We start from the raw sequence: 21,404 nt of genomic DNA, 5'->3' as shown, positions 1-21,404 counted from the left end.
ACTCAAAACTGTGAGCCTCAAACAATTTCCCTGTACCCTGGGGAGTGTTGGGTGTGTTTGCACTTATGGGTAGACTATCCCCTTCCGCCCAAATCTCAAATTTTCTGAAGTCTGTTGAGAAGTCAGAGAAAGTTAAACTTGGAAAAGAGATTGTGATTTACTTGGCAGATCTGAGTTTGCTGGCACATAATAGAGGCCTGTGTTCAACTCAAAGGAGGCTCCACGTCTTCGCCTGACCACTTGGCCACCCCAGCTCACCTGGGCACAAAGTGGGCTGGACCAAAGAGTTGTTGAATGAATGAATGAATGATACCCAAGCAGATACCTGTATAGCAACAAGTGACGCAAGCAAGGTCCCAGGAAAAGTGAGCCAGGGCAAGTTGGTTGAAAACTCAGTATCCTTGCCCTGTATCCCAGCTCTCCCTACCGTATCCTAGTGTGAGACCAGAGAGTCTGTGAGATACTTTTGAAAGCATTTTTATACAACTTCGAGTTCAGTAGACTTTTTCTTCTCTTCCAGAGCCCCTCGTGGCGCCAGGCTGGGCCACCGCCTCTCCCACCTGGGAGGACGAGGCACGCACCGACTCCGCGCCCGGCCACCGCTCCTCGGTTCTCCGTTGCCTGCCTGCTTCTTCTATAAACGCTAGTTTTGCGCTCACGTAGGGCTGGCCTCCTCTCACCGGATGGTCTGAAACCCCGTCCGGGCGTCCGATTGCTCGGGCTTGGCGGACACCGACCTCGGCCGGCGGGCGGGCGGGCACGCGCGCCCCTGGGAGGGAGGGCGAGTGAGGCCCGGCCTGCGCGCTGACCGGGAAGCTGGAGGTGAGGAGGCGCGCAGCAGGGGTAAGCGCCTCCGCGTCGCACACTTTGCACGCCGCCCAGGGCTACACCAGTCACCGAAAATTGGGAGGCAGGTCTGGGAGGCGGGGTCGGGCGCCCACCGTCTTGGGCGAGCCCACACCCCCCGGCGCTGCGGCCCCCGCGCCCGCCGCCCGCACCTGCGCCGCCCCCGAGCCGGCGCGCACCCCAGGACGGCGGGGCAGCCCGTTTGGGTGCGTCCTCGGTGGGCAGATTTTTCGTGCTTCCCCTTCGGTTTATAGGGGCCGCCGCTATGGGTCGTCCTCTGAAGAGGCTGGGGCGTCATCAGGCGGGTAGAAAGCGCTGTGCTGCGTCAGGTGCCCGGCCCGGCCCGGCGCTCCCGGCTCCCGGCTCCGGGCTGCGGCACCGCGGCTGGAGCGAACCCCGTCCCGGCTCGGCTCGGGGCTCGGGGCAGCGGCGGGCGGCCGGCAGGCAGGCGCTGCCTTGCGTGTGAGTGCACCTCACTCACATGTAAGTCGGGGAGCGCAGGGGCCGCCCGCGGACGTGCGAGAGCCCCCGGGGCTGGGGCGGGCGCTGCTGTCCTGCCAGCGCCTCCGGGGCAACCCCCATTCTCTCTTTTTCTCTTTCCTCTTCTTCATTGGCGTGCGTGCACCAGACCTAACCAAGGAGCGCCTGAGGGTAACAGCGAACTCGTGCCATCGCGTCTCTGCACTTTTCTTTTTTGAGTTTGACATTTCTTGGTGCATTCTGATTTCTCGCTGTTGTTGGGTGCTTTTTGGTTTGTCTTCGCCCTTTTTCCGTTTGGTCATCCTTGTTGACGCTAACTCTTAGGCAGCTAGCCCAGGAGCCCCAAGTCCGGGCAGCCACGCTCAGCGGCCCTGGAGCGGCACACCAGGGACCCGACCCGACCCGACCTGACACGGGGCGCGCCGGGGCCGGACAGCCCGAGGCTGGGAGCGAGCGGGGTGCCCGGACCAGGCACGAGGAGCCGGCCTCCCCGAGGCGGCCGGGCCACCATGCTGAAGATGGCCCTGAAGCTCAAAGCCCGCGCGGCCGCGGAGAGCGAGAAGAGGGCGGCGGCGGCGGCGGCGGCGGTCGAGGTGGTCGCCGAAGCTGCCGCGGCGGCTGCAGCTCTGGCGGAGCCGAGCGAGCCGCTCGCCCCGAGGAAGAGCGGGGACCCCGGGAAGGCTCCGAAGAGCGGGAAGAACCCGAAGAAGCCGGCGCGGGAGGCGGCCCCCGAGAAGTTCCCGACCGACAAGGACCGCAAGAAGATCGAGAAGAAACTGCTGGAGCAGAGGAGAAAGGAGGAGAAGAAGAGGGAGAAGGAGATGAAGAAGCTGGAGAAGATGCTGAGGAAGAAGATGAAGAAGATGCCGGAAGCCCAGGAAGAGGCGCGAGGCCCCGAGGCCGGCGCCACCGCCGCCGCCGAAGACGCGGGCGCCGAGGAGGGCGCCGCCGCCGGGGGCGCTAGTAGAGCCTGGGCAGAGTGGGACGCGGACTCCGCGGACGAGGACGACGCCTACTACGCGGCGCCTCGCGTGGCGGGCGTCGTGTGGCGGCCCGGGCCGGCCAAGGCTGGCGCGCTCGGCGCCCACCTGCCGCTCGTGGTCTTCCTGGTCTTCTCGGTGCGCAGCCCCTCCTGGGTGCTCAACTTCCTGCTGCAGAAGCGCACGGAGCAGGGCCGCGGCTGCGGCTTCGTGTTCGGAGCGACCTGCTGCTTCCGCGTGTTCCTGGGCTGCGCCTTCTTCTCCTACCTGAGCGGCCGCGCCAAACGCAGGGGCCGCGCGCGCTCCGGGCCCGGCGGCGCCTTCGGCTCGGCCCCTGGCGGCCGGCGCCGCGGGCGCGAGGAGCGGCTCATCTAGGCCGCCCGCCCCGCCCCGCCCCTCCACCGCCGCCACCGGACGCCACCGTCGCTGTGTAGTGTGGAGTTTTATTAGTGTTCATGTGTATGTGTGTGGACACATCTTCCTTTTCGGTTGCTCTGTTCTTTGGTTCGTGCTCGCCTCGCTTTTTCCACACTCCCTGCTCTCTGGTTCTGTCTGTCTCTCTCTCTTTTCGAGAATTTCCTAAGTCCCGGCTCTCGCTCCCTCCCCTTCCGCCCACCCCGGCCCCTCGGCGGCGCCCGCGGGAGCAGGGGGAGCGGCAGCCTCAGGGGCCGCGGGCCGTTCGGCCCGGGGGGTGGAGCGTTGGCGTCGCGCGAGGGTCGTCACTGGCGCGGAGACGCCCCCTCTCCCCCCTCGGCCCGGCCCGGCGGGGACCCTCGGCAGGGGGGGCGGAGGGCGGCTCCGCGGCCCGTCCCGGCCCGGGCTGGGCGCGGGCGGAGGGACCCCCCTTCCCGGGCGCCCGGGGGCGCCTCCCTCCGCCGGCTCCCGCCCTCGCCGCCGCCGCGGCCGCTCCTCAGCCCTCCTCCTCCTCCTCCTCCCACCCCCCTCGCCGCCGTCGCCTCCGCCTCCCCCCGCCTCCCCCCGCCCGCCGCGGCGCTTTTGGTTCGGGGCGGCGGGCCGGGGCCGAGGCAATAAGAGCGGCGGCGGCGGCAGCGGCGGCAGCAGCTCCCGCAGCTCCTGCTCTGGTCCGCCTCGGCCCGGCGGCGGCCATCAGTCCCCTCGGCCTCGGCTGGAGGGGCTGGGAGCTGCGCGCGCCCCCCGGCCCGCCCGCCACCACCCTCCCCCCGCGGCCCGCGCCCCGCAGTCCGCCCCGCGCGCTCCCCGCCCGCCCGGCGCTGCCCCGACCCGAGAGGCCGCCCGCCCGCGCCCGGCCCCGCCGCGCAGCCCGGCCGCGCCCCGCCGCCGCCATGGGCTGCCTCGGGAACAGTAAGACCGAGGACCAGCGCAACGAGGAGAAGGCGCAGCGCGAGGCCAACAAAAAGATCGAGAAGCAGCTGCAGAAGGACAAGCAGGTCTACCGGGCCACGCACCGCCTGCTGCTGCTGGGTAAGGGCGGGGCGGGGCGGGGGGCGCCGGCCCCGGGGCCCCGAGGGGCGCCCCGCAGGCCGCGCGCGCCGAGCCCGCCTCCCTCCCCGCTCCGGGCGCGCGCTCCCGGGCCCGCCGCCCACTCGCGGGCCCCGGCTGTGGGGGGCGAGGCCGGAAGGGGGACCCCGGGCGCGGATTCGGCCGGGAGGGGGCTCAAAACGGGACGCGGGCCTCGGTGGCGCGGCGCGGGCCCCCCTCCCCGGCCCCGCTCCGGCCCCTCTGTCTCCGCGAGGCCTGCACGACGCCCGGGCTTCGGGTGCGTGTTGGGGAGGGGGAGGGGGAGGCCCACGGGGCTCCAGAGACTGCGACAGAGAGGGTTTCGGGGACAGGAAACGGGGTGGCGGGCCGAGGAGGGGACCCGCCTCCGTGGGGTGTGCGATCTGTCGGGAGAGGGCCAGGGGCAGGGGGCGAGCAGAGGAGGGGTGACGCTGGGGGGCGCCGCCGTGGCTGAGGGGCTGTGGCGGGGGAAGTGGGGGGGCGGGTGACATCAGCCCCTCGGCGGACCCGAGCGGTAAAGGTGGTGCAGTGGGGGAGGGGCGCGGCGAGTCGTGGCGCCCGGGGAGGGAGCGCGGCGGCCGCTGGGCGCGACTGGTGCGTTTCGGGCAGGACCGACTGTGCAGGGGCAGACGTGTCCTGGGCCCGGCCAGGCCGTGGAAGGAAGAGAAGGACAATCAAATAAAATAAGACACACACACACACACCCCGAGTGGACAGTTAGTACGCGCAGTGCTCAGTGAAGCCAAATGACACGTCATTTTACAGTATGACCTTTTTTTCCCCTTCCAGACTCGGCTTTTTGTAAAGCAGAGAAGAGAATTAATTGTACCAGCTGCCCCCCAGCAGCGCCCCCACACCCGTGCAGTAAACCATTACACACACACACACACACACACACACACACAATTTTCCTGTTAGCCACATTGTGAGTGCTTTGTGGAAAAAGAAAAAAAAATTCACAAATCAGATAAAACTGGAAAATGACATTTGTCTGGAAATGGCTTCTTGGTCTTGAAATGGCGTTTTAAAAAAATTTGTCCTTTTCAAGGTGGGAGGGGGCATAGCTCTGTCAACGGAAGACTTCCCAGGTGGGGAGATGAAGAGACATTAATTAGTTGTCAAGTGACATTTCGTTGTTTGGTTTTTCTTCTCTTTTTTGATTGTGCTTTTTCCTCTTTGGCTAAAAAGGGGGGGGGGGGGCTTAGCCAGGGAAGATGGCCTTTCCTCCTTTTTTCTTTAAGGTGCTGCTTTGAGAAAGAACAAAACAGTCATTTCAAAAAAAAATTGTTGAAATGACCAGACGAATTACACAAGCATTAATTGGAATGGAAGTTTTCCACTTCCTTGGTAATTTGGCTATCTGAATAAATTTGTGAATGTGCTGCTAGGTTCAGTTCCAGTCCATGGTCACATTTCAACAAAAACGGCTTATCAAGAATAAAATGTAAAAGGCTGGTTTTTCTTTGTGGTGGTGTTTGGTTTGCTCTTTTTGGATGGGGCACGTCTTTGTTCTCTTGGGTCCAGATTAATAAAAGCAGAAAATCACTAAATCAAAACAAATCTCTTTGGTGTTTATGCATTTGCAATTTCAGTAATTAAATGGTACATATGTGGAGGTCCTGTCTAAAACTTCTAAAGCCACAATCATGCTATTTGAATATTGATGTCCACACGATTTGATTTCAAAGTATAAGCCTGGGAAAGTCTGGAATCTCCTGTGGATGCTGTCTTGCTATCTCAATACTAATTTAAGTCAAGTGTGATGCCAACAGCACCTTAGATTTCTAACACCTTTTGTGTAGTGATCACTAGTCTCCACTTAACTTGAGGCTGTTGCTCTGCATACGCCTGGCCTTGTTGGGGGCTTACCTTCTGAGGGGTCCTGGTCTGCACTGCAGCATTTTTGGCTAGGATTTATTGATAGCCTCTGGCACAGAAATCTGTACCCCTATCAGTGGCAACATTTTGCTTTTTAAAATCGTGACACTCACCAAGTAATACACCCAAAAGAGGAAACATAATGCCCCAAATCCTTTTTACTCCATCTTAATTTAATGGTCTGAAAATTAAGTGAATTACAGCACAAAAAGATAGCCCATTTCTCTAATTTCACAAATGTGGAAACTGAGGCACAGATCTGTCTGTGCCTGTAAAAAGCAGGTATTACACATCTTAATGCTCCTGAAAGAAAATATTGGAGATCCTGATTAACATTATGTATGTTGTCATTATGGACTCTCTTAATAGTGTCTTTTGTATTTTAATTTATGAAAGTTATGTTCATTAAAATAGGGGGTTTGCTTTGGAATCAGTGTTTTTGTGGAAACTAATTTTAACTTTTACAGATAATTGATTAAATCCTGAAGAAGCCAAGAGGAGGAGGATTGCTCTGCTAGCTGGACATTAAAACAAAAAAATGCAATTAAAAGTAAAAAGAAAAAGTGGGTAAAAACCACAGATTTGTGTGGGTGGAGGGCAGAAGAAAAACAGTTCACATAGGGATGATTTGTTGAGTGCATTTGCAAAAAAAAAGCAATCCTCCTTCTAGCTTTATGGTAATGTGTTTTTCCATAAATTGTTTTTTTTTTTTTAACAAATGAAAGGTGATTTAAAATGGATGCATGTGTTCCTACTACTCTTTCAGTTGAGGAGGACTGAGAACCTTTGAAATTCAGTGGTTTCCAGGAATATTTTTCCTTATGGTTAAAGTCTTGTCCTTTTATTATTCTTTACTATTGTTGCAGGTTTACCTAATGCTAATATGGTCTCAAATGCTGTATTTGATGTTAAAGTGTATTTTTTGAGAAGATATCAGATAATTGATGATTTTCCTTTCCCTTCTTTAACACTGTTGTACCCAGAGAGAATTTATCTTTAGAAAGACTCAGTTTGCAGGAGAAAGAAGGGTAAAGAAGTGGTTAGAATGTAATATTGTGGTTTTAGGGGTGGATTTTGAAGTAGCCCGAGGGGTGGGAAACCTGCGGGAAGGTTGCTGCAGTGTGTAAATGTTGGGGGCGTGCTGCGTCCGTACGTGCTGTGGAAGAGACTGCAGTGTCTGGGCATTGTTTGCGAATCCTGGGTATTTTAACCATGGGATATCTGACAAACAATGAATTATGTGGCTATATACATTCATGTGTACATTTTACCAGTGAATTGTCACATTTGAAGAATTTAGTGTCACAGTTTTAACTTCAATTTTCTTCCTCCCCCCTCAAATAACAAAATTGCATCATTCTCTTTGCCCCTTACCTTGAGCACCCACAATGTTTAAAACAGCCAAAAGGAAAAATTTTCAAAAACAACAACAGCAAAACAGACAACTGAAAACAGCAAAACCTTTAATTCTTGTTTGTTGTTCTGATGGTGAAATACTGCAGGGTAGACACTGAGTTGGATTTTTATTTCTCTCTTCATCGAAATGTCAAGGAAAATTGCGAGTCTATTGTGTTTGTTGTTGTGTGTTGCTTCTGTGGAAAAAAACCAAAAATCAAAAAACACCAAACAGAAGTTCTCTCTCTCCCTGCCCACTGTGTGAGATGCCTCTTTCTTAACCTGAGACTTACTTTCGTTTTCTAGGTGCTGGAGAATCTGGTAAAAGCACCATTGTGAAGCAGATGAGGATCCTGCATGTTAATGGGTTTAATGGAGAGTAAGTGTCAAATCTGTGTCAGGGCACTAAGAGTTACAAATTTCATACTAACCTTTAGGAAGTATAGGAGGTTTTAGGGCTGAGCAGCTAATTTCCACTTTTTTTTTTTCTAATTTACACATTGGAAAATCCAGGGGCAAGCTCTTCGGAGCTCGCTCCTTCACCATTAATCTTTGGTACAACAAATAATAATACTAATAACAGCAAAGCATGGGTGTTGGTGTAAAACATCGCCCTATCCCAGGAAGACATTCTTGGTTGTAGGAGGACAGCCTACAGCACCTGGCCCGGGGACAGTGTCTTGGAGACCAGGTTCCCCCACCACAGCCTGGCAGTCTGCTGCAGGGAGTCTCCAACATGGCTGACACAGCCTTGACCACCCTTGTCTGGCCAGTCCTGCCCTGTGCAGGATGTTTTAAACTCTTAGGGAAACATTGTTTCAATAATGTCCCTACATAACACAAAGTTGCATGTGACGGCCCTTGTTGACAATTTGACATTTTTTTGCCCCCTTTCAAATTAACATTATGGGCAAATAATTTAAAATAATTTATGAAATCAGTACTCCTGCCTAAAGAAATGAAGAAGCAGCATTAAAATGATGAAAAGGCTGGGAATTAGATATTGCCTGCTGGTTCCAGGGGCATTTTGCCTTTGAAACGACCTTCCGGGACTTGATGGTATAGGAGAATGTAGCAATACTTTTTCTAAAAAGAGAGGGAAATAACATATCTTAGAGATGTGAGGTTAGTATAGGGTCCTGCTTGCCATGAAAAACGTGAATCAACCAAAGGAACATTCAGTACATCAGGGAATGAATTCCTTTTTACCCCCAAGCCCCCAGATAGGCCCCATCCTTCATTGTCCTATGACAAAATATGTACAACAGAACAAGATATTTACTAGTCTGTTTTCACTCCCGGGAGGTGGTTATTCTCACTGTAGTGCAAACACCTGAAGGCGTTAGTCTGTAACAACCAACTAGTTATAGTTAGCAATCCCATTCCCTTTTTTAACCTGGATTCAATTGAAAATTTGTCCCTTGTATTCACTTCCATTTCAGAAGGTAGATTGAGGCAAGGTGTCATCGTTTAATTCCATTACACACCCACACCCTGCTAAGGAGCTAGAGACAACACAGAAATGAACTTTATTACCTTTCAGACTGCTAAAGGTGGTTCTTTATTGAAAATTCTAGAACTTGTTAGCTCAGATAATCCGAGGTTAAAAAAAGGTGACATCACCCGTACAAATGGTCATTTTAATTTAGGATGCTTTTGGAGTTTAACCCTGAATCCAGAAAGATTAGTATGCAGAAAGGACAGGTGGGCTAGATCGGCAATTTTATGAATGATTCAGTGAGTTATCATACACCTAGTGCTATTAAGTGGGTCACCTTCACTCATCACAGACCACTTCTGAAATTCTTAATTTCTGATACGTCCTTTGGTAGAGAAAAATCTTGCATAAATCCCTCTGCCCCATAACTTGCAGGGAGTGCTGCTTCATGAGACTAGTTAAGCGAAAATAATTTGACCATGCACCCTCTAGATAAATATTTTGATTAAAGCTGGACATGGCTAACATTTTAAAAAGATGCAGCAGCCACTGTTTACCTTAGCTTGAGTCAGATGGAAGAGAAGTCATCCTTAAAATAATTCACTTGAAGTTTTATTACTCTACAGACTGCCCTAAAATTTAAAAATTTTTGCAGAAAAGGTTCTCCTCCCTAAATGACCCAGCCTAATGCAGACGAGGCTTCTAAACCAGAACTTCTCTTTTCTGTTTTCTTTTCAAAAAGAGGAAGCGCCATTCCCAGTTTACCTCCTTGTGGATCTCAGGGTGTTAAATTTAGCCTGTGAGAGTGACATACGGAGTATTCGTGGGGGTCAGATACCTCATTTTCACCTAGTCCGGCTAAACCTTCTCTCTCCTTTTTTCCTCTCTGTGGTATTGCAACAAACGCTGGTTTCACAATTCCCTGGTAAATTGTGACCTCTGTCCCTAAAGGGTGGTCTGCCTGGTGCGGGGCTTTTCTTCCCTCAGCTTTTCCCTGTCCTGCCTCACCACCCTGCACTTTGTTAGTTCTAGGCCGAGCTATTCAATTTGCCTTAACTGTCCACAGGCTGCCGTGCCAGTTACATTTTTCAAACTAACATCATATTAATTTGACCTTCAGAAATACAGAGGTCAAATATGGATTTTTCTAATTCAAAGCTAACTCTCTTTCTTACCTTTAATGCCAGAAAAATATCATCATTAACACTGGTTAAGCTAAGTTAATTCTAAAACAACATAGGCTTCTACCCTTTCATCTTCAAGGAGCAATTCCTACAATTTATGAAGATCAGGTTTGGTTTTTAATTGTTTTTTGATTTATTTATTTTGCTGCCTCAGAGTCCAAACAGTTGTAACTGATGACAATTTATAAACAAACACTGGATAGGTAGTTTCCCCCACTGCAAAAAGAGAGGTCATTTTTGCCCCAGGAAATCATAGGCACAAATCTCCAGTCTGTGCCTTTGCATGCACAGAACATTTTGAAGGTTCTGACCTGGGACAGTTAGGAGCCCTCTGGGCTGCCATATTCTCAAAAGAATTGTGCGATAAATCACTGTGCGGTAGCTCCCTAATGCATGTACATTTAGTGAAAGCACAAGAAAATAATTATCTGTCCCTCCTGTATCCGACCAGTCTCCAGAGGGCCCTGTTAATACTGCAGCAAAGGTGTGGAATTCTTCCCTCTACGGCCCGCCTGCAGTCTCAGTAGACGTTCTGATTTAGCCAGAAAGGCGACCTAAGAATTGACGGGAGGATGGCGCGCGAATTGTTACATTTGCTCTTGGCTGATTGTTTAGGAATGTGGAGAGGCTGTGTGGGGTTTGTGTGAAATTGCGGTGCCTTGCAGATTAGGTGAGCTTTCAATCTCTCTTTAAAAGGGGCGGCGAAGAGGACCCGCAAGCTGCAAGGAGCAACAGCGAAGGGTAGGCACATTCAAAACAGAAAAATTTTTTTAACAAACAAAACAAACATGAAGATCATGCTGGGAAACTGAGGACACAGACTCGGGAAGAAAATAAAAATCATTTAAGGGCCATCAGCCATCTTGGTATACGTTTGACGTGTAAACAATTTCTTAAGTAAAGTGCAAAACAATTTTGTTGGCCATACTTAAAATATAATTAGATCCAGCTGGGGGAAAGTTATAGATTTCAGCTTTAGATGATAATTTAGGATTTTGAGAATCGATGTTTTTCCATATGGTTTCTATTTTCCCCCAGTTCTCCGTTTGAATAAACTACTAGTTTCTAAAACTATCTACTAAATTCTATCTGCCAAGTGTTGGTCTGATTTTAAAATTTCAGACCTCTATGAAAAAAAAATTTTTCCTTCTATTAAAATATTCAGTGCCACACGGCTCTTAATTTTGAAAAATACCTTGGCACCTTGTGGCAGGTCATCATTAATCATCTCGAAGCCTCTGGCCTTTAAAAAATGGTGCAATTTATTATAATCCATAGCACTTTACATTACCTAGTGGATAAGGACATTCATGATGGCATCTTTTTTTTTCCCCATTCATTGTCATTTTTTCTTTTGTTTCCTGCATCGCCACATCCATCTCATGTGCGTACACACAGACACATGTGCACATGCATGCCAGGTGACCACTCCAGCTCCACTCGCATACTTAGCATGCAGGGATGGAGCAGCAGTTTCTCATGAGAACACAGGGCCATTGACTTAGCCTAGGGCATTTCAAAAGAATGGCTTCTGTGGCTGGGGAGAGGCGGGGCAAAGGATCCTGGGTCAGAACAAAGTAACTGACACATGTTTGTTCATCTGTTTCTTTTAGAATATATTATCCCTAGATGATGGCTACAGTTTCTCATCTTCCCGGCTCTGTCCTATCTCAATTTGCATGCTGGAATTGCTCGGTCTTAGGATCTTCTAATAAGAATACTATTCTGTTGTCTGGGGGGAGGGGGGAGGGGGAGGGAACCTACCTCTATCACCTCACCTTTAAAAATAACTAAAAAAACACAAACAAAAAACCTTCATTGGCAAAAATGTAGTAGAACAATAGTCAAAAAGCATCTATATAAAAAGTGACTAATTGATAATCATCTGTACCAGAAGTTGGCATCTGAGAACTAAGACATCCTATTGAGCAACCTACTGTGTACTAGATGTTGTGCTAAACCCTTGAGCCCTACTAATAACCTTGCCTGCACGTCTCTGTGATTCTGTCCTACAAGTAAATATAAATATTAACATTCCTGATAAATAAAACTCTCTGCATGTTTCAGCAATTCCTGTATCTTGAGTCTGTCTTCTGTCTTTCTTCTTTTGTCTGTCTCTCCCTACAAAAGCACAGAGATAAGGTACAGAACCAAATGAAACAAAGTACATATAGCCTTCTCCTATTTCTTAGTTGAAGAGGGGCAGGGCCCTTAAAAACTACTAACCCCACTAATCATATATATATATATATATATATATATGGGTGGAGGGCACAGTGATGTCCTAAAAGTACTTCCAGCACCAACCTCAGCTTTTTGGGCAAATAGAATACTGGCAAGTGGCATATATTTTGCCTTTGTTGAGCAGTTTAGAGACATCTAAGGAATATTCTCCAAATTTTATGAACAACATTAAATTCATTAAGCGGTAGTACAACTGATGATAAACCTGCCAACCCCCGGTATAATATCTCCATCTACAGAGTAATTGCTTCAATGGAAGAATTTTATGTTTTAGTATTACCCGAATTAGATTTTAGATTTCTATTTTAGCTGTTTTATACTTGATATACTCCCACACCTATTCACATACGTAGATGAATACTGAACACGTTCTCAAAATATCTGTATTTTAAGACTGGAAGTTTTCCAATTATCATACTACTACTTAGACCAAAATATCAAACTGAATGAAAGAATCTCATTTCTGGAAATACTTTTTCCTTGCTGTATGTGAATTCGAGGATTTAACACCCAGGCATAGCTCATTTTTCTATTGGGGGGACTTAGAACTATAGGCTCAGGGCTGTGGGTACCAATGGCATGGAGCTGTTTTTAATGTGGGAATAAATTTGTCCTAGGGGAGTTCAGAAAAATTCTGAAAGCGTGAACTTCAGGGACAACAGACACATGTCCTTTTAATCTCTAACATCTAAATAATTTTAACACTAACATCAAGGCTGGAAATTTTTAATTCCAGAAATGAGCTTCAATCACCTACATTCAAAGCATAACAGGCCTGCTGAGGGTCAGGGGTTTCAAGCGCCTTAAATGTAGGGTGGCCGAGCTGGGAGGGCCTGGGGGCCAGAGGCTGCTTTCAGATCTGGGGTGAATGCCACCCTCAGGGTCTGGACACACCCTCTACCATCTCTACCCCGAAACTGGATTCCACTCTGTGCTGTTACTCCAGTTCCTGAAGAACTGGTACCGTCTGTCTTGCCACCCCCTGCACTCCCCCCAGATGGCAACGATCCCTGTAGGCTGCTGCCCCTAACCTGCACAAACACTATTAAGGGCCACTGAAGAGAGAGGCTCCACGCTAAGGGAAAGAGCATCCAGAAGACGAGGACCCCCTCCCCAAATACACAGATGCTTATTTGGGCAGAATAAAATGCCCAGGAACTCTGAACTGTTACAGTTCTTCAGAAAAGGCAAGAACAGGTTGTGTGGGGCTGCATTCATGAACGCTCCCCGCCCCCTCAGGCCCACCTGTGTGCCCCTCCCTCTCCGGCACCTGCTGCACCACTAACTGCCTGGCCTGGCCGCAGTAGCTATCGATCCCCCTTTGCATTTCCTCTGCCTTGATCTTCTGTCCTGCTCTCCTACAGAGGGCCTGTTTAATTTCTGTCTTCATTCGGTGACTTGGTAAATCAACCAAGTGAATGCTTCCGAAATTGGGAATGTCGGGGTTTTTAAAAAAATCACAAACAAAAAGCAGCCCGCCCCCCGCTTGCCCCCTGCCCAGGACTCCCTGTCAGCCCGTGCCCTGTGGGAGGCATGGCACCTCCCCTAGATGGCGTGACGTGTCCCAGGCTTCGCAGCCAGCAGGCGCTGTGCTCGTGGTTTCCTCCACCTGGTCAAAATGAGGGCAAGGTTTGGGCCGCACGTGACAAGATCTGTACCCCAAGGAAGAGGTGCTTCGTTGCCCCCCACAGCTGTGCCGCTAATGAAGGCCGTTTTCTAGAACACACAAAGCGTTTAGATCACTGTCATCTACTGCAGAAATGAACGTACTGGCGGGACCTCAGCAGACAAGGGTTTCGCCTTTATCAGTGAGCCAGTGATTCTGAACATAAATCACTCCATAAAGAACACACCGGCTGTCCTGTGTGCGCCATAGAATCAAAAGTAGAAAAAAGCAACAAGACCTCAGCCTACTTAAAAGGGACCTGACGCCCCTCTCTGTCATTAGAATTTCTTGGCGGGGGAGGGGGGGGTCTTTATTCCTAATCTCACTGAAGGACCAGTGTGCATCAAATTGTAAACCAGAAACACTGCTAGTGCATTACTCAAAATAGCATCTCCGTCACGGAAGCACAACTGTTTAAATAAATAATAGGGCTGCAAATAGGACTGCAAAGCCCTGGAATATGTAATTAATGATTTTAACACCACCACTGGCATGGACTGGTTCTCAGTATGCTAATCTAGCAAGGGAGTGAGTAACCAGTCCAATCCTATAAGGACCGATCGCCCCCAGCCCAGTAGGGTTACTGATAAGGGCCAAGCAGAAGCCTTTTAGGGATGTTCGTGTGTGGTACAGGGGCTTCAAACCACCAGTAGGACCACATCTGGAATAGCAAAGGAACCAGGTGTAATTTCTGGTACAGTTGATCATGATCTCAATGCCACTTTGCTAATCTGCCCTGTTGGGGTGACCTCAGGATGCATTTGGGAAGCTGTAATTGATTCACGTACCTCTAATCTCCGTACAGATCTGAACCCACAACTCCTTGAAGAACAGAATACTATGCTTTTTAGTTGGAGAATCTTGATTAAGGTGACACTCCTGGTGGGCAGCATGCAATATGATTTTTTTTTCTTTTCAATCCCACTGTAGTGAGAAGGCCACCAAAGTACAGGACATCAAAAACAACCTGAAGGAGGCTATTGAAGTACGTGCCTGCTCCTTGCTCTCTGACTTTTAGCACCCCCACACAGTGCCATTCCCCTGATGGCTTTGCTAAATCGTTTGCAGACCATTGTGGCCGCCATGAGCAACCTGGTGCCCCCCGTGGAGCTGGCCAACCCTGAGAACCAGTTCAGAGTGGACTACATTCTGAGCGTGATGAACGTGCCCGACTTTGACTTCCCGCCTGTAAGCCACAGCCCTACCTCAGCAGTAGTGTGAGCCTGAGGGGCCCTCAGTGACACCCCCCTGCCCCGCCCCACAGGCTCTAGTGCAGCCAAATACAGCCACAAAATGGCTACTTAGGGTGGTGCTAATTCCATACATATCCTGATGATTTTTTAAAAAGGGAAAAAAACTAAGGGCTTTTTCAAGGTGGATTAGCAAAATTCTATCACCCCTTGTAAACTGTGGCTCACCCACCCCACATAGAAACATCACACCTTAATAATAGTATTCTCACTTTATTAGACTGTAAACATTTATGAGGGGAAAAGTCCTGAGCTCTGACAGACTTAATTATTCCCTCCTTGACATCCTCATCCATGTGTTAGGACAACCAGAACTGCATGTTACACATGGCATGTTTATACATTTGTTTATACATACACAAAACGCCAAGGAAGATATTTGCATTTTAAACCAGTTCCCTTTTAAGATTTTTTGAAGATTTTTCTAAAATCAGTCCTTGCATGGGGCAAATAAAGACATCTTTTCTCATTGTTAAAAAAAATTTTTTTAAACCTACATTATAACTCCAGAATAAATTATAAAATAGAATATCAAAATTAAAATTGTCTTCCATGCACTCTCTAAGTGTGTAACACATTGAGGAAGGTCTGTCAGCTGCCTAAACAGTTATTTTCAGGCAACACCAAACTGCCCAAGGCCGAGCATATACATTTTGGCCTTTTTGGTGGGGGGTAAATTTTTTGAGGGGTACGGAATACAAGATGGAAAGACATACACATTTATAAGGCTCAGAAGGAAGAGACTTGTCTACAGCTAAAACAATGAGTTATTGTTGCCTTTGTAATGGCTTTCATGGGAATTTGGGTTGGTGTATTTTAAAGGGGTTTGGCTGCAAACTTATATTAACAAGGAAGTAGTATTAATTAGTATAAGTAGGTATTTTTTTTTTTTTTTTTTTTTGTGGTACCGGGGATCGAATTCGGGTCCTTATGCTTGCACAGCAGGCGGCGAAACCATTGAGCTAAATCCCCGGCCCAAGTAGGTATGTTTTTTAAACTAGGAATTGATTTTAAAAATTCAAGCAGTAAACACAAATATGAGTATAGACCTTAACTTTCTATGATTCTGTATTTCTAGTGAAGACAAATGGCAGCTGTTCATACATCCCAAAAGTAACTTTCAGTCAGTCCCACCAACATCTGAACTTCACGTTTCTACCTACAACTCCCCATCATAATTTTTGGTAAAATTCAGATTTTCCTGGAAAGAAAAATGAGCCTCGGTGCCTTTTACTGATGAAGTTTCTTATTTTCACAATTGCTCATTGGTACAGTCAAATACAAATTAGAGTATATTCTTCCCATATGAAAGATCCTGGAAAGAAACAAAATTATCCAGTCATTTACTTCCTCCTACCCCCAGGATAAGGGAAAAACTATCCAAAACCACCAATTCACCATAAGAGAAAAAAAATATTTATGGTAACTTTTAAATATGCCCCACATATTGAGTGGAAGTTATATGTGACAGAGTGACTGTGGCTTGGCTTAAATGATGGTGCTGTGGATTTGGTGCGAGCTTTCCTGAACCTTCTTTCTTTGGTTCCCTTTCAGGAATTCTATGAGCATGCCAAGGCTCTGTGGGAGGATGAAGGGGTGCGAGCCTGCTACGAGCGCTCCAACGAGTACCAGCTGATCGACTGTGCCCAGTAGTAAGCAACCCCTCATCACTCAGCATCTGCACACAGCACAGGCGAAGGCGGAGAGCTCAGACACTGCAAGTTCCAGTAACTCTGCACAGAGCTCAGCCAGTTATCCCAGCAGTTAGAAAGCTCTAGTCAGATTCATTTGTTATAAAAACCACTTAATGGCACTTTTCAGTGCAGCGACACTATTTTATATAAGCAATACCTGTTAGAGAAAAATGATAAATTTCCTTCAATAAAGTGACATCCACAATTAATTAGTTTGAAGTAATTAATAGAAATGACCTGTAAGCATTTAGGGAAATTGGGTAGCTGTCACACTTTGGATAATGTAAAAATGTTATATTTTATTGCTGTGATTTAAAAACATAACAAAGAAGAACAGAAGAAAGAAAAACATGCCTTCCCCACTCCCTGGCAGTTAATTGCTTTGCTGTTTCTGCTATCAGGCAAGTAACTTTAGTAGCTGTCACAGTGCGCGTTACTAGGTTATGTCAACCTGGATAGAGTTAGTGTTTTCTTGACTTTTGAGCTGTCTCATACCTTATTTATTTCTTTACACCAAAGATGGTAAGTAGTCAGTGGGTTTTACATTTTAAGCTACATACCTGAGCAACACAGCACAGTATTTACAAATAAAAATGGGAGGAGGACAGGTAAGACTGGCAATAGCAGTGTGAGAGACACCTCTCCAAATTAAACCATAAAAGTAGGCAAGCTCGCCTCATAAGGATGTTGGAGAAAACGATTTAAATAACAAATTTTAGTGCACACCGCTGGCTGATGCCTAAGGTGCTACACCTGTGGCCTAAAACTGGCCCTCCCGCTGGGGGAGGGATTCCCAGCACCCTGCAAGGTCTCTCTTCCAGAGATGTATGCAACACCATACATCTGGAAAGTTGCCTTTTAAATACTTGATGACCTCCTCCATCCTGCACACAGTATAGGAAGCATATGATGGTCCGGGTCATAAAAATATTTAGAGAGCTCTTCTGTTTGCTGATGCTGCACACAGCAACTCAGTATATTCAAGAGCAGGAGTGTCTTATGTAATAGGGAAGGGTAGATAAAAAGGGTATCTCCAAATTTACACGAGTTGATGTGTCTGTGAAATCAATCACTATCTTTCCCTAGCCCTGCTTTCTCATGGGAAGTTGTCTGATTATTTTTAATTGTCACATACATAGGTAATCATGGTATAATACTCAAGCAAAGTTGCATATTCTTTCAAGGAGCAGAAAAATGGTCCATCGTGGCCCCCAGCCCCCACTCCTCCTTCAGCAAAGTCCCTGATTTTCTCCAAAGTTTGAACTGAAAGCTGGAAGCACTAATTATAGTAACGCAAAACAAATGGAAATCCTGGAATTGTTTGAGATTTGTATTTTGGATCCGAGTCAGGAATTAAGTACAGGTATGAGATTAGGAGGGTTTAATCATCCCAGTCATGAGTTCTGGGGGCAGGGGGAGGAACAATCTAATGAACAGTAATTTAGCCAGGTTCTTTTGGTTACGTCATTTAAAAGTTTCATTTTTCCTTGAAAAGCGATACGACGTCACTCCTGACACTTTATGTGAAAATGCACCATTAGCACAGATTTTAAGAAAAGTTTTAAGGAAGCCCCAAAAAAGAGAAGATGACTTCAAGCTTTTCAAGTGTCCTTCCCAGTCAGATGGTTAAGAATCCCTACATTTCTAGTTTTGACTGCCTCTATGTTGGGGTGGGGGTAATGGTCTAGTGCCTGTTTCTTAGGCTGCCTATTTTTATTTGTTGAGCTGGAGTTTGGTTGGCCCAGCTCCAGATGTCTTCTCACAAGATTTGGTGCTGAGGTTCTATTTATAGACCTGTGGTTCCGTTGCCATGGCAACATCCTGGAGGCCAGGGTGGCTGGGGAGCTATTTCTGGACCAGTGCTGTAATGTAAGATTGATTGGCCAAGTTAGTGTATCCTCTAGGCCCCACTAGTTCTGAACTGGTAAAAAGGAAGGGGAAAGGGAAAAATATTAAGAGATTTCTTTAAACAGGTTTTTTTGCACTTTGTGATTTTTGTGATTTTAGTGATTTTATTTTCTGATTAGCCCATATTAAAACAATTCCCATCTTCACCCCCTCCCCCAAAAAACAAACTGGTTTTCACATTAATTTTCCATACTAATTAAGTTTCCCCATTCTTGTCACATTCATTTTCCCCAATTATGTATCTATCTAGTCAAGCAACACAGGCCAGAAATAATCGTAAAGGTTTTTAATATCTGGCGTGTCCTGCTTCATAGGCCTGATGGATCGGAAGGGACTTCGTGTGTTTCCTGTTGGGGTGGCAAGGCCAAGAGGGGCCTCTGCTTTTGTTCTCCCTAATCAATGAGGTTCTTCAAAAGTGGAGAGGAAGGGCATATTCTGGATAACTAAAACAAGCTCATTTGCCCTTGAAGGAAAAGTCCTTGGTGCTTTTAAGGGTAGCACCTCACATATTTTTAAAGACCTGAGTGACATGGAGACAGGCAATTTTCAAACTATTGTCTGTTTTAGTTCAAGCCAGACAATTTGAAAATTAATATATTTTTGTCAGTCATTATCAAATGGCATAGGATCTGATCGGCCTGGTTTGAGGTCCTTGCTTTACTGGTTGATAGGCATAAAACCAATCTTTTAAAAATTGAAACGAAGAACAAAGCCCCATCCACATCCTGGGCTGTTTGCTTCGTCTCTGTGGGACAGTCACTTCCAGCTGGCCAGCGCCTGGAGAGGACACAGTGGACAAGGTGGTGCAGGCTCTGTCAACACTGTCACGTGTCTTCTCTTTCTCCAAGCTTTCTGGACAAGATCGATGTCATCAAGCAGGCCGACTACGTGCCCAGCGACCAGGTATGCAAACCTCGAGGGCAGAGGACTTAGAGTTCTCTGTCCAAGCTGCTCAAGATTTTCGCTCCAGATGGGTAATTATTTAGGTTGGTTTTATTGAGATCTGCTGACACACGGTTTGTAATAGGACCTGCTTCGCTGCCGTGTCCTGACCTCTGGAATCTTTGAGACCAAGTTCCAGGTGGACAAAGTCAACTTCCAGTAAGTGAATGGTTCTATTTTCATAAATCAGAGACATGGCTTCTTGACATGCTTTCTGGTGGTTAGAGTGGTGGCCCTCGGAGTAACCAGCTGTCCATTCTCCCTAACAGCATGTTCGATGTGGGCGGCCAGCGTGATGAACGGCGCAAATGGATCCAGTGCTTCAATGGTATGGATGCAATGGGTTTTGCTGCTCTGTTGTAATCATTAGGGAGCATTTCTGCTTCTAACACTGACTGCTTCTGCTTTCTTGCCATTCAGATGTGACTGCCATCATCTTCGTGGTGGCCAGCAGCAGCTACAACATGGTCATCCGGGAGGACAACCAGACCAACCGCCTGCAGGAGGCTCTGAACCTCTTCAAGAGCATCTGGAACAACAGGTGTGTGTTGTGCTTGCCCCTGCTTGGCCCGAGCCTTGTAACTGCTCTCGGGGCTCTGGTTTGCACTGTTCTAGAAAGGACTCCCAGGCCAGTCCTTAGGCAAACACCAGTTACTCCTTACACAAAGCGTGCTATCTTCTCCTGGGCATTGAACTTGCTTTCCCTCTCTGTTAGATGGCTGCGTACCATCTCTGTGATTCTGTTCCTCAATAAGCAAGATCTTCTCGCTGAGAAAGTCCTTGCTGGGAAATCGAAGATTGAGGACTACTTTCCAGAATTTGCTCGCTACACTACTCCTGAGGATGGTATGTGTGGCTTCCACTCAGGGTGCTAGTTCACTCAGGTGGTTCTTTTTCAAGAGAACTCCCAGTCCCCTTCCCTCCCCAAACTATAAAGGATCTATAGGGAAGGCAGAAAAATGTATTTCCACATGGAAATATCAAGAATTCTGAGAAGTTAAGGGACTGCAATGATGTTAGCACCCTGCTCTGCTCTAATCTTTACCTTAACTAATAAAATATTTACTTTTTTTGTAGCTACTCCCGAGCCCGGAGAGGACCCACGTGTGACCCGGGCCAAGTACTTCATTCGAGATGAGTTTCTGGTGAGTAGAACTGTCTGTAGTTCCCTCTTTTTTCTTACAAGTGTACATTTACTTCTGAACTTGGGGATTAAACTACACAGTCCTTCAGTTTTATCTCACCAGTCTCCAGCATGCGTCTTAGCCGCTGGCGCCATGGCATGGCCGTGCTCTTACATAACATTGGTAGTGGGTCTATACCTGTCCCCGGTGGGCTGACTGCAGGTCCTGGGCAGAGCCCTTGACGGAGCCTTGCCTCTCTGTCCACAGAGAATCAGCACTGCTAGTGGAGATGGGCGCCACTATTGCTATCCTCACTTTACCTGCGCTGTGGACACCGAGAACATTCGCCGTGTGTTCAACGACTGCCGCGACATCATCCAGCGCATGCACCTTCGTCAGTACGAGCTGCTCTAAGAAGGGAACCTAAATTTAATTAAAGCCTTAAGCACAATTAATTAAAAGTGAAACGTAATTGTACAAGCAGTTAATCACCCACCATAGGGCATGATTAACAAAGCAACCTTTCCTTTCCCCCCAGTGATTTTTGTGAAACCCCTTTTTCCCTTCAGCTTGCCTAGATGTTCCAAATTTAGACAGCTTAAGGCGGCCTGCAGAAAAAGAAAAAGGCCACAAAAGTTCCCTTCACTTTCAGGAACTAAAATAACAGCAGCAAACAGAAATAAATAAATAAATAAATGAATGAATAAATAAATAAATAAATAAATGAAACAAAAAATGAAACAAATGAAATAAATATTGTGTTGTGCAGCATTAAAAAAATCAATAAAAATTAAATGTGAGCAAAGAATGATGTGATGCTCTTGTTATTTGCGGTTCCCAAGCTAATTCCATTGATCCTGGGTTCTACTTGGTCCTTGAATGCCACCTGCTGAGGT

The 21,404-nt window shown here is 47.8% G+C and overlaps 2 protein-coding genes and 1 long non-coding RNA gene across 12 annotated transcripts in view; 2 read left to right on the top strand and 1 right to left on the bottom strand.

Moving 5' to 3' along the window:
• The first annotated feature begins 770 nt into the window (after positions 1 to 770).
• Positions 771 to 21,316, top strand: LOC101716905 (guanine nucleotide-binding protein G(s) subunit alpha). 10 transcript variants are annotated; one of them, XM_087197664.1, is made up of 13 exons: positions 771 to 843; positions 7,365 to 7,437; positions 10,377 to 10,421; positions 14,521 to 14,575; positions 14,659 to 14,778; positions 16,395 to 16,492; positions 19,291 to 19,345; positions 19,470 to 19,543; positions 19,654 to 19,712; positions 19,805 to 19,925; positions 20,100 to 20,230; positions 20,462 to 20,529; positions 20,776 to 21,316. In XM_087197664.1, the coding sequence occupies exons 2-13, from the start codon at positions 7,403 to 7,405 to the stop codon at positions 20,920 to 20,922; spliced, it is 1,008 nt and encodes a 335-aa protein (XP_087053790.1). In that variant the 5' UTR covers positions 771 to 843; positions 7,365 to 7,402; the 3' UTR covers positions 20,923 to 21,316. The 10 variants fall into 10 exon arrangements, with proteins under 10 accessions (XP_087053790.1, XP_087053793.1, XP_087053787.1 ...); XM_087197658.1 differs by lacking the exon at positions 771 to 843 and adding an exon at positions 2,749 to 3,749 and having other exon boundaries at positions 14,518 to 14,575; XM_087197659.1 differs by lacking the exon at positions 771 to 843 and adding an exon at positions 2,752 to 3,749.
• LOC147822163 (uncharacterized) lies at positions 963 to 2,681 on the top strand. Its single transcript, XM_087197669.1, has 2 exons — positions 963 to 1,329; positions 1,475 to 2,681. The coding sequence occupies exon 2, from the start codon at positions 1,836 to 1,838 to the stop codon at positions 2,679 to 2,681; it is 846 nt and encodes a 281-aa protein (XP_087053795.1). The 5' UTR covers positions 963 to 1,329; positions 1,475 to 1,835.
• The window catches only part of LOC147822162 (uncharacterized), an 86,190-nt gene continuing 71,146 nt past the window's right edge, over positions 6,361 to 21,404 (bottom strand). Inside the window, exon 2 of the long non-coding RNA XR_015445999.1 lies at positions 6,361 to 7,255. This is a non-coding gene — a long non-coding RNA (uncharacterized LOC147822162). The remainder of the gene's footprint in view (positions 7,256 to 21,404) is intronic.

Source organism: Heterocephalus glaber, unplaced genomic scaffold, assembly GCF_053883595.1.
Source record: "Heterocephalus glaber isolate CG9 unplaced genomic scaffold, H.glaber_assembly_v1.0 deba00001673, whole genome shotgun sequence".
NCBI classification, from domain to species: domain Eukaryota; kingdom Metazoa; phylum Chordata; class Mammalia; order Rodentia; family Bathyergidae; genus Heterocephalus; species Heterocephalus glaber.
Note: the sequence above shows the minus strand (reverse complement) of the source record. Positions and strands in the feature narration are given on the sequence as shown.

Coding starts and splice junctions, on each gene's coding strand:
- LOC147822163 (XM_087197669.1), top strand. CDS start 1,836: ATGCTGAAGATGGCCCTGAAGCTCAAAGCCCGCGCGGCCGCGGAGAGC.
- LOC101716905 (XM_087197658.1), top strand. CDS start 2,762: ATGTGTATGTGTGTGGACACATCTTCCTTTTCGGTTGCTCTGTTCTTT. Junction 19,346..19,469: donor ACTACGTGCCCAGCGACCAG/GTATGCAAACCT, acceptor GGTTTGTAATAG/GACCTGCTTCGCTGCCGTGT. Junction 20,530..20,775: donor TCATTCGAGATGAGTTTCTG/GTGAGTAGAACT, acceptor CTCTGTCCACAG/AGAATCAGCACTGCTAGTGG.